Below are 12,251 nucleotides of genomic sequence, written 5' to 3'. Positions count from 1 at the left end.
CATCTTGGCTTCTGGGGCACATGCATGGTTACATTTTGTACACACTCAAGTCCTTAGGAAGGAGGAGGACATGTCGTGCTGGGATGACCATCATTGCCCACATCCAGCAGCTGCATAGCCAGCACCAAGCCCATCACTGCTGGCCACAGCTGAAAGCTCAGAGGTCTTCAGGGTTTAATGTGACAACCCTAGCTTCCTTCCTTGGCCAGGGATTCAGTTCATGTCCCAACCCCATGTTGTAGTTCTTTAGTTTATTACCCTTCAATATCACCTTACTAAGGTGCCAGTAACCCCTAGTTTGCCTAGAGCAGTCCCAGGTTATGCCTACTCTCCAAGTGTAATTGTTAATAGTGCCCCTTTTCATCTTTAATTTCTCATCCAGTTTGGATGACAAGTTACATGGCCATTCTACTCTAGTGACTATTACACATGACTCTGAGGACTTACATTTGACGAAATATTATCTATGTTTCAATTTGAGACACAAAACGATTATTTAGAAAATCTTCCCTCCTGCCCCCTGCCACTTTCTTTCTCCTTTTTCCACTGCTATAGGTATAAAATATTGAGTGATTTTTTTTGGCTTTGTCCTTTAATTTTACCTCCATTAGTTTGTTTTACTCTAAGCCCTGAGAGCATCAGCTTCTAGCAACAGCCTTTGGTGAAACTATTAAGGGACTTTGTGTAGCTCTAACAATTATATTCTTACTAGGCATTTAGAAATTCAGGACCGGCATTTAATAAGATGACATTCCGCAAAAGTTGTAAACATTTGTGACAGATGCTTCAGCCTGATTAATTTAAATGGATTTATGGAGAAATGAGATGACTGTTTTAAATGCTCTTTTATAGCAACTCATCCATAGTGTTGCTATGACATCCAGTCTCTACTGCTATCTGTCTATCATCATCATTTAATCTATGTATCTGCTTTAAGTGGGGCCAGACTTCTGAAAAAATAAAAACTCAGCAATGTTGCTTTTTAGAATCTGTGCTGCCTGGGAGGTCACCTGAATTTCCACATGGCTTTGACAGAATGCCTTAACCTAAACGGAGTGGGTCCTTCAGTGAGAACTCAAGGACTTGTGGAAGTCAGGTGTGCGGAGGACAGAGGGGACTTTGGTGCTGTTACAATCACACCACAGGCAAGTAGCTTCTTGCCTCATCAATTCAGTGGTCTGTTTGTAATTCTCATTATCAAATAGCTTCAAAACTGCACTTAATTTGATGCTTTCATTGAGCAAATTTATATTGAGACATTTTTTAATAGTCATTGGCCCTGAAGCTATCTTCTTCAAGTACTAGTTCCCTGTTGGTGAACAAGTTTTCATTGCTGTGAACTTTCTTCACACCTTTTCATAGATTCTGGTGCTGACAAAATTATTCATTTTACATTCCTAAAGGCAAAGAGAGATCTATTAGAGTTGGTAGATAACTGGCTAAACGTGCCCTGCACCTTTCTCCTCAGGTCAAACCCTTCATTCAGGATGCAAAAACAATTGAGTAACTTGAAAGGCATGTATCAGATAGGAACATATAGAGACTTCAAAACTTACCACTACCATTTTTTCACCCACAATTTTTCTTTTGATTGTTGTCTCTTTGCTGAGCCATTTTTGGACCTGAATCATTGAGCCATTCTCTAATGTTATGGTGCTCTATAAGTGCATGAAGAAATCAGTTAGAAGTAGCAATTCACTACCTTCTAACCTACATGAAATCAGATATCCATTTTTTAAATTTCTATTTTGAAATTCTTTTTTTTAAATCCTTTCTTTGGTTGTCATGATTTAGTACTATCAAACTAGAAGAAGTCTCAAGAGATTATTCAGTTAGTGCTCTTTCCTAGGCAAACAATACATAAGCTATTTGTGTTTAATTTTTTCTTTCTACATGCTCTTTCATATCATGACAAAGAGATTAAAAAATGAAATGAAGGCTGGGCCTGGTGGCTCACGCCTGTAATCCCAGCACTTTGGGAGGCCGAGGCAGGCAGATCATGAGGTTAAGAGACCATCCTGGCCAACATGGTGAAACCCCGTCTCTACTAAAAAATACAAAAACTAGCTGGGCATGATGGCACGTGCCTGTAATCCCAGCTACCCAGGAGGCTGAGGCAGGAGAGTTGCTTGAACCCAGGAGATGGAGATTGCAGTGAGCCGAGACTGCGCCACTGCACTCCAGCCTGGCGCCTGGCGACAAAGCAAGAAATTGTCTCACACACACAAAAAAGAAATGAAAACAATTTGAATTTTGTAGCCCTGTTGTTAACCATCAAAATAATTAGCAAAAGGATTAACTTTAGAGATGTGAGAATATTAGCAGAACAAGCCCAGACCGACTTGGTGATAAATCAGATCAGAGTAAACCATGCCTAACCACCTTCCAGCTTTCTCCTGATTGTTGTACGCCAGGAAGAGTTCATTCTGACCTTTACTTTCCGGTTGTCTGCTGTGGTTTCATCAAATTCTTCCCCCCACTTGAAGGAGATCTTAGTGTTCCGGAAAGAACTTTCCGTTCTTATGGTCATCGTTTTCCCATCAACACTAATACTTACTGTCAGCTTCACTAAACCTGCTACATTCCGGGCTGCAAAATCCACTCCTATAAGACAGAGATAGCCTTGGACCTTATTAAGACATTGTTCACAATCAATTTGGAAGTCAGTTTTTGAAGAATGCTTACTTCACTTATATTGAAATTTTAGATAATGTACAGTAACTTATTTTATGTTCTCTGTGATATCTGGGTTGAGCTAGATCCTCCCAATCATAAGGTATATCATGTAATTATATGTGACATTTTAAAAAGCTTCTGAGGCTATTACACTTCATCTAAAATGTAAATTTGTATGGTGCCTTTCGAGAGATCAAATGCTTGTACTTCACTTTGTGGAGTGTTGTAACACCTTGTGGGTGCGGGAGGAGTTTGGCTTAGAGCCTGGCCCTGTGATTCTGGTTGGGAATTTCCCATTGTCATCTTGACTCCTGCAGTTGGTGGGCAGAAGAGCTGACTCCCTCTCTGTCTTGATATCAAACTCCATTTCACATTCAGATTGTGGAACTGATATGCCACCTCACTGCAGAGAAGCAGTGTTAGACATTTGCATCACAAAGAAGAGTGAAATGGTTAAAACACAGGCTCTAACTTGGCCACTTGCTAGCTTGGACATATTATTGACCTCTCCTAACACTCTGATTTCTCCATAGTAAAGTGTGGATAACTGTATACTTACCTTGTGGATGTTTTAAAAGATTAAGTGAATGGATTTAGCATGGTACTGGCACAAAGAAACTGCTCAGCTGTTATTTCTCCTTGAATTATGCCTAACTCAGCTCCCAATCAACACCAATGCTATTCTGGCCATAAGCTCCAAGTTTTTTATGTACCCCCCCACACCAATTTTAATTCAAAACAAGTGAGACTATAAATCCATGAAGAGATAGAAAAACTTGTTTCTTATGACCCTCTGAGAAAGTTAATACTGACTACATAAGAGGAACAAATATTACATTTATAAGCACATTGGCTTATTATGGGGATAAGGCATTGCTATTTCATTGTCTAGAATGAGTAAACATAATTAATAATTGTAAGCATCCATTGAACGTTTTAAGTAAGTTTAAAACAAAGTAAAGATAAAGTCATTGGCTTTATATACAGTTTACTATTGCAAGGGAGGTTTCTCTTAATTAAATATAAAAAAAGATTGCTGTTTTTCTATTAGTAAAGAACAGTTTAGCTATTATACACCCAAGTCATTATAATTAATGTGTAACTGTATGACTTGAATGAGAGATTAAAGGATAGGTAGGGTTCATAATTCTGAGGTATATCTAGAGGTGAAACGTCCAATGAGTAAAAATGTCCTGTTTCTTCCATCCAAATTTGTAATTCTTCAAAATCATATTTGTAAAATATCTCTCACATGTATGAGAACTCTAAAAATTAACCAACCAGAAATTTTGTTTGTTGCTACTGTTGTTTTAAAGTTATAACTTAAAGCAAATATTTAAACAAATTTAATTGATCAATTTAATTGTAGGTAGTATTACTGTCTATAAATTTGAAGCTGGGAAAAATGTTATTAAATGAAATGACCAAGCTGAAGTGTAATTCTGTTGAGAAGTTAGGTTGAAGTATTTTCAAAAAGGATAAATTGATTTAAATACATGGATTATGACTGGGCAGAGGTGTCTGTGGGCCTAGTCTTCCAAAAAGAGACAATTATTACTAGTAATTTTAAAAAGCAAAGGTAGATGCATAAATTATGTTAGGCTATAGAAATATACCCTAGGATCACAAAAGATAATTGTAGGAAAATTCATGGTAAAGTACAAACCCAACCACATCACAAAATGCTTTGCCAATTTCCAAATCTGTAATGGTATTTCTCACCCAGTTCTTTCATGCAATCCTCAAAGTTTTCACTGGAGACCAGCTTCCAGGTTCCCAAGAAGGGCTCAACCATCTTGGAATACTTGCTGAGAAGAGCCACTTATAATTGAAAACCAAAGAAATACAGGTATTATGGTGCTGCCAGTGGCTTAATTTAAAGAGCATCTTTATCACTTGACTCTTGTGAAATCGCCAATGGGCAATAGTAGCAAGACTAAAGATTCTATGCACCAGCATTTGACTCATTTTATTTACCTCCACATTAAGAGACAGAAAATTATCACGTGAATTTAAATTCTGATCAATGATTTTAGCTTCTAGCATAAAGATTTACACCTGAGTCACCTGATAAATATTACTTGTGGAACTGAGACAATTTTCAGTTGACATGAGCTTTTTGACCAATGAATACTGAGTCAACCCTAAAGAAATAACCTGACAAATTGATAAACACCTGGCTGAGATGTTTTCCCACCTAAGACAAGAAATCCTTGCTTGGTCCACCTCAGCTGTTTTTTGTTTGGGTAAGTCACAGTGCTCAAACATCCTCTTCATTAAAATAATATCTTCCCTTCCTTACAGGGCTGATGAGTTGATATTAGTTAATGTAACTGAAATGCCTATAATTGCTTGGAAAGAGGTGAAGAATGTGATTAATATATTATCATTGTTGTTAATCAAAGATAATTGAGGACTGGAAAGAAAGGTGACAATTATCATTGAGTAATGGTATGTGATTTAAGCCCATCAAAGGAAGTGGAGCTAATGCCTAGAAAATTTGTCTTTCAGGCTTACAAAGTAATCTCTACATTAAAAAGTATCATTTTAAATTATAACAAAAAATTTGGGGAAGTTTTATGTAGAAAAAGAAGTTTAGAATCTTCATTCTAAAAGAAAGACAAAAGCAGCAAATAGTTTAAATCTCTGTACAATTACTTCTGAAACCATCTTCTGCAACCCCAGTAATGGAAGTGGACTTTGCAGGTACTGAGTTTAGTAAGAAAAATTAGATTCAGTAGCTGCCGATTTACACTACAGTTTTGAACTCCTGTTAAGTTTTGAAGATCCTGGAAAGTTGGTGTCAGGGACCAGAAGAAGAATATTTATATTTTTACCTACTTTGTACAAAGTATTTCTTTAATTTAGAAAATATTTATTCAAACCATCTCTTTGTGGACAAAATAAACAAGAGGTTGATGTTTTGATATTGTAAAGCAATAACTTAAGTGGAGTAAAGAATTGCTTTTGATGAAAACATATAAAAAGAAACATACAATGTGATATCTTTATAGGTGGAACAATTATTAAATTATCTATAGTGTAAAACAGGGTAAGCAAAAATCCTAGAGTTAATTTCAGGAAACTAAGACCCAAGCTCAAAATAAGTGCCTCAGCAGTTGAACGTGTATTCAGAGGTAATGTTCAAATACGGAGCAAGTTGTTAAGCGTTTGCTTAACTGGTTCTAGATGTGTATGCACTCTCTGCTTTAAAGATAGCAAGCATACATTGCTATGCCTGTTGGCTAGCTGGGTAATGTAGTAAAGATCTCCCATCAGCATAACCTTCCTTGTTGTTTTGATTCTCCTGTCATAGAATGATTTTCCTGTGGTCCATTTTAGAACTCAGCTAAACAATACACTCTGGGGCCTGTGGGGGCCAGGACTACGTGGGGAGGAAGAACATCAGGATAAATAGCTAATGCATGTGGGGCTTAATACCTAGGTGATGGGTTCATAGGTGCAGCAAACTACCATGGCATACATTTACCTATATAACAAACCTGTACATTCTGCATATGTATCCCAGAACTTAAAATAAAAATTCTGGCTTCTGTAAAATTCCCCACCCATAGGAGAGAGCCAAAGGGAGAGTCAATCTTTCTTTTGCCTCTACACACTTTCCTACCTCACGTGATGCTTGCAGCTGCTGCATCCATTGTGTTACCTCCACAAAGACAGAGCCAGAACTGAGGATGGCAGAGCAGAAATGTTGAAGGAACTAAAGGCCACTTTATTTCAAAAATTTATATTATGTTGGTTAATAAATTCCATTCTTAAACAACTTTGTTTCTGAGCTTTTGTAACTTGCAGAACAAGTCTTCGTAATTAATATGCCTTTGTAAATAGCTTCACCAAATGATGAATTGGGACCTTTACAACAACCAGTTGCATGGATCACATAGAGTTGGCCTTGTGACAGCATATACCCATCTTCCTGAACCAACTCAAACATCTCTTTCCCTGTGAGACTGGTTCAGAGCAGGTAATCCCCATGGTGTGAAAATAGAATTATATGCTTAACAGATGTATATTAGACAACTTATTTCATAGTACTGCAAATAGCTATTTCCCAGCTGTCTCGTGAGCTATTCTAGGGGAATATCAAAAAAAGAAAATATCTCCCACTCACTTCTGTATCCTTAAGACAGTATCTGGCATATCGTAAGTGTTCAATAAATGTTTTATGGATGAGTGACAAAATAAAGTATATGTTTTTGGCTGGGAACAGTGACTCAAGCCTGTAATCCCAGCACTTTGGGAGGCCGAGGCGGGTGGATCACCAGGTCAAGATATCGAGATCATCCTGGCCAACATGCTGAAAACCGGTCTCTACTAAAAATACAAAAATTAGCTGGGTGTGGGAGCGTGCGCCTGTAGTCCTAGCTACTCAGGAGACTGAGGCAGGGTAATTGCTTGAACCTGGGAGGCGGAGGTTGCAGTGAGCCAAGATCATGCCACTGCACTCCAGACTGGTGCTTGGCGATGGAGCAAGACTCTGTCTCAAAAAAAGAAAGTATATTTTTTAACTGGCAATTCTCCTCATTAGTGTTCTTTATCTCTCTAATAGTGACTAAAGACAGGGTTTTAGTACATTATCCTCTCCTGACCTGAACCTATGACAGGCCTTTTATTCTGGTCATTATCAGATGGTGGAGGGATGCTGAGACTCTCTTTATCTTTTTCAGTGTTTCATTATTACATAGTATAAGTCTCCCTTCTCAACTAAGAAAGTTCTCTTATTTCTGTTGCTACCACCACTAGCCTTTAGTACTTTGGTTTGATTATAAAAGAAAAAAAGTAAGCACCATTTCCTCAAGTAGAAAAAAAATTTTAAGTTAGATTGTTCCTAATTTTAATCCTAGTAAAGGAACTAGAATACTGTAATTTGTTATTGAATAGATACATGTCTTGATTCTATGACAGTTTCAAGGCTTATTTCTCCAAGATGTTATTTTTGTATGCTCCTTCAATAACTCATTTTCTATATTGACTTTGTTGTGACATTCTAAGACATCAAGTAGTTTTTAATAATTTTTAAATTTGAGATGCTACGGTCGCCACTGATGATGGATACTGGTAAAGTTAAACATATACTGGAAGCTACACAAGTATTCAGAAATATGCCTGATAATTTATTGCTGCACATATAGTACTTTAGCTGGATTTGATGAAACATCTTAAGATTTTTATTTCCACATGCAGTGACACCTCTAAGTATCACATTCCTTACTGTGTTCATCATTCAGTTTCAGTCATCTATTTGTATAGATGCAGTAATATTCTTAATAACTTTTCAAAGTGTACATTTAATCTAGGAATCTGAAAAGTAATTCAGTATTTAAAATTTTTCTTTTTAAGGTGATATTATATTACCCAATATGTAAAACATTTATTTTGAAATTCACTTTGGTTAATAAATAGTCTGAATGTAATATTCAATCATTGAAATAGTCCTTGATTTGCTAGCATTTTCTACACTGGAGAAAGTAATGTTATAATTTCAAAAGACTATTTACTTAACATAAATGATATATTTTAAGAACATCACTTTTTCCAATAATTTTTAATATATGGGGCTTTGGGAAAAATTTTACATTGTTTTTACTCCTGCATCACTTCGCTTAAAACAAAAATCTTACTTAAAACAATCATACCAAATAAATTCTGAGCAAATAAACTTTTTAACATGATAACTTCCAGTTTATTTTTACTACTTACAAAATAAGTCCATCTCGTAACTATTATTTACTGCTTAGTAAGTATACATAAAAACAGCAATTTCTTTCTCTTTTTTTGGTGAAGGTTATTTATTTGAAGTGCTCATTATTTAGGAGCATATGGAAGCAGCTGACCACATTGAAAATTCACCTGTAGTGGGACTGTTCTTTTTTATTATTATTATTAATTTACTTTAAGTTCTGGGATACATGTGCAGAATGTGAAAGTTTGTTACGTAGGTATACCTGTGCCATGGTGGTTTTCTGCACCTGTCAAACCATCATCTAGGTTTTAAGCCCTGTGTGCATTAGGTATTTGTTCTGATGCTCTCCCTCCCCTTGCCCCCACTCCTGACAGGCCCCAGTGTTTGATGTTCCCCTCCCTATGTCCATGTGTGCTCATTGTTCAACTCCCCCTTATGAGTAAGAACGTGTGGGGTTTGGTGTTCTGTTCCTGTGTTAGTTTGCTGAGTATGATAGCTTGCAGCTTCATCCATGTCCCTGCAAAGGACATTAACTCATTCTTTTTTATGGCTGCATAGTATTCCATATCTATCTTCATAGTCAGCTTTAGGAATAAACTTAAGGTCTTCTCAGGTTCTTTCTGAGCCTGTGACTTCCTTACATAGGCATACTGACTTTTTAATTTTCCTTATGTATGTGGTTGCTTTGAATGTCCTAATCTTTAATGTCTGGATTCTAAAAGGAAAAAAGAAAAAATATGATGTGGAAAGTAGAGGAGGAGCTGACTTTTTAAATACACTGAAAGCTGCTCCAGCCCAAGAAGAAATGACTTACCACAATAAGGGGTGTTTTGTGTGTGTGTGTGTGTGTGTGTGTGTGTGTGCGCGCGCGCGCATGTGTGTGCATGCAACAATGACTGCTGGCCAATGTGTCTGCAGTTCTGTGATCAGAAGCAGCAATCATTAATCAAAACACAGATCCATAACATTTGGAAAACATGGTTCTTATTGTCCATCCTAGTTCCTGCAAGATGACTGCAAGCTGCTCCAGAAACGTGCACAGCTGCCTTTGTGGGCATTGTAGGTGGGTATGAGTATCTGCAACTGGTTTAAGAGCTGAAATCAACCAAAATTAACTGCAACTTATCATCCAAGACTTCCCTGAATATTGCAAGGGTTCAATAGATTTCAGAGTTTCAAAATAGATACATTAGACAGATTCTGCCAGTGCATTTGTTGTCTAGGTAGGAAGACATATTCCTGCTCATCCTACTCTACCTTCCAGAATTTTCTCATAATTGACTTTATCACATTTTCTGAATCAAGTTATCACTTGGACATTTATGGCTTCCAGACAGGATAACTCTTTTGAATTTCAGATTATTATATCCATTTCTTACTCAGTTTTATGATGTTAAACTGTGCCTCAATTTCTTTATCTGTAAACAGAAATCCAAATCCTCACATCAGATTATTTTGATGACAAATGATTTAAAGCTTGCAAAGTGGCTGGCACCATCATTAGTGCTTAATAAATATTGGTGTACCAAGAATTGTCCTAAAAAATGTCTATATATCTTTTCTATTTAAGTTCTTCAAACCTCTAGTGAGCCCAAAGTGAGAGTCTAACCCTATGTTTTTATTAAAAAAAAAAATTCTTATGGTCAGGGAAATAGTCCATCTCTTCTGGCCTTTCCATATCATGGTGTTACAGGATAAGTATGCAGAAAGTGAAAACCTTTGAACTTATTTTTAAAGAAAGAATCACAAACAGAATTATATCAACTGAAACATGCACTTTGGCATATTTTGTCTTACAATAAAATGTAAGCACATAATTTGTAAATTTCAGTCTATGTATAAGAAACCTCAGTAATCTGGAAAGGTGCTTCATAGCTTCTGTAAGAGGTGAAAAAACATACAGACAACACATACACAGACATGCACATTCACACACACAGTACCTTGGAAAACTCATGATCACTTTTGTATGTCTTATAAACTGAGATTCCTTGGAGGTTTTATTTGAATAAAAAGTTCCATTGGTGAGAAAAATAAAAGTTTGGAAACCACTACAATAAAATTTGAGTCTACTCATATACAAGACTATCGTCACTTTTCTGAAATGAATACAATGGAATTATTTGCACTGAATTCTGGAGAGATAGTCAAAATATTTTGAGAGAGAGCAAGAGAAATCACATAATTTTTATTATTTATAGTATATTGTTATAACTGTTCTGTTTTATTAGTATAGTTCCTAATTTAAAAATTAAACTTTATTGTAGGTATTTATGTGTAGAAAAAAACATAGTATATATAGGACCCGGTACTATTTGTGCTTTCAGAAATCCACTGTGGATCTTGAAATGTATCTCCTGTGGATAAGGGGGAACTACTGTGTATACTCCTCTCTTGCAAAGCTCTAAGACAGAGCAGGTATAAAACATGAGCACTTGGGCCAACTGGCTATGAACAACTTCACTACATTTAAAACTACCTTAGGTCTCTGAGATATACTTACTTAACTGTAGCTACGATAAAGGATTTAATATTCAGTAATGGCATTCAGATAACAAGTATGTACTTGTTACTTCCTACCTAGGAAAATTCTAGCTATCCATTTTTATCTTGAATTATTATGAAAGATCTTATCATCTATATCAGAACAAAGCAATAATGCAAATTTTCTATTTCCTTCACTCAATTATGACTAAGAAATTATCCAGCACAATGAATACATCATTACATCACCTTCTAAATCTAAAAAAAAAAATTATTTAACCAACATAACCATATTGAGTAAAATCAGCTTGGGAGAAAAGTAGTTGCTTGCTAAATCATGGAAAACAACAATATCTTTTTGAAAAATATATTCAACAGAATGTTGTAGAGTTCAATGCAAACTTCAGTCCAGGTCAACGCCCCTTGGCTTATGCTCTCTCGTAAACTCTGGTGGAAGTGACGCCTTTCATGATGCATTCCTAGACACATAAAACAATTGATCAATAACTGGGATTAAACCATGGATTTATCTATTGTATCTCTTAATGTTGGGAATAAAGCAGTATTCATTCAAAAGATATTCATTTCTGGACTTCTATATATGTACCCACATATTGTAATAAGATAGATACAAAGACCAGGAAAATACAAGTTCCCCCTCCAGGATCCTTATAAGCTGTATGGTGAGTGAGAAATATAAGCAAAGATAGGTAATACAATGTGTGGCGGCACCACTGGAGACAGCCTTAGGATGCCTGGAAGCAGGCCGAGAATGCTTCCTAGAAGACAGCATGCCTGGGCTGAACTCAAAAGCACGAAGGGCAATTGCCAGAGTGGAAGCATAGTTCCAATAAAATCTTCTTTTTGTTTTATATAATCAAAAGGAAAATCTGTTTCCTTAAGTGGAATAGTGATCCTGAGATGACCTAGCAGTAAGATCCAGAATTAAGTAGCTGGAAGATACTCACCACCACCAGTTTATCATCCTCTCGTTTTCTCTTTATGGTGGTTGATTTTCCATCCCATTTCTGCACATGTACCAGGACACCTCCATCTAAGGTTATGGTGCTCTGTAGGCATAAGAAAATGTAATTATAATTTGCATATGGAAGCAGAAAATAAAATTTAAAATACAATACCTTCGTTCAAAGGAATATTTTGAGGTCATTAGTAATTCTAAGTGACAAGAATATATTGCAACAAGAAAATAAAAGAGTCTCAAAAACAACAAGTTACCACCTATAGATACGTTATGTCCAGAGTGTTATACAAATTACATAATTGGAAAAAATACTGTGCAGGAATATAAAAAGGAAATTTACATTGAGATGGTAGTAGTATGGGTGATTTTTCTATTCCTTTTTTCCTTTTTTTTTTTTTTTTTTTT

The 12,251-nt window shown here is 36.1% G+C and overlaps 2 protein-coding genes across 3 annotated transcripts in view; both read right to left on the bottom strand.

Moving 5' to 3' along the window:
- Positions 1–1,218: 1,218 nt before the first annotated feature.
- FABP9 (fatty acid binding protein 9) lies at positions 1,219–4,526 on the bottom strand. Its single transcript, XM_017521850.2, has 4 exons — positions 4,399–4,526; positions 2,432–2,604; positions 1,557–1,658; positions 1,219–1,397 (listed from the first exon to the last, which is right to left on the bottom strand). The coding sequence occupies exons 1-4, from the start codon at positions 4,469–4,471 to the stop codon at positions 1,347–1,349; spliced, it is 399 nt and encodes a 132-aa protein (XP_017377339.1). The 5' UTR covers positions 4,472–4,526; the 3' UTR covers positions 1,219–1,346.
- Positions 4,527–11,114: 6,588 nt separating this feature from the next.
- The window catches only part of FABP4 (fatty acid binding protein 4), a 5,091-nt gene continuing 3,954 nt past the window's right edge, over positions 11,115–12,251 (bottom strand). For both annotated transcript variants that reach the window (XM_017521848.2, XM_017521849.2), the window contains exons 3-4: positions 11,833–11,934; positions 11,115–11,343 (exon numbers count right to left, since the gene is read on the bottom strand). In XM_017521848.2, the coding sequence (XP_017377337.1) occupies positions 11,293–11,343; positions 11,833–11,934 (153 nt within the window). In that variant the 3' untranslated portion in view covers positions 11,115–11,292. The remainder of the gene's footprint in view (positions 11,344–11,832; positions 11,935–12,251) is intronic.

Source organism: Cebus imitator, unplaced genomic scaffold (assembly GCF_001604975.1).
Source record: "Cebus imitator isolate Cc_AM_T3 unplaced genomic scaffold, Cebus_imitator-1.0 Scaffold22, whole genome shotgun sequence".
NCBI classification, from domain to species: domain Eukaryota; kingdom Metazoa; phylum Chordata; class Mammalia; order Primates; family Cebidae; genus Cebus; species Cebus imitator.
Note: the sequence above shows the minus strand (reverse complement) of the source record. Positions and strands in the feature narration are given on the sequence as shown.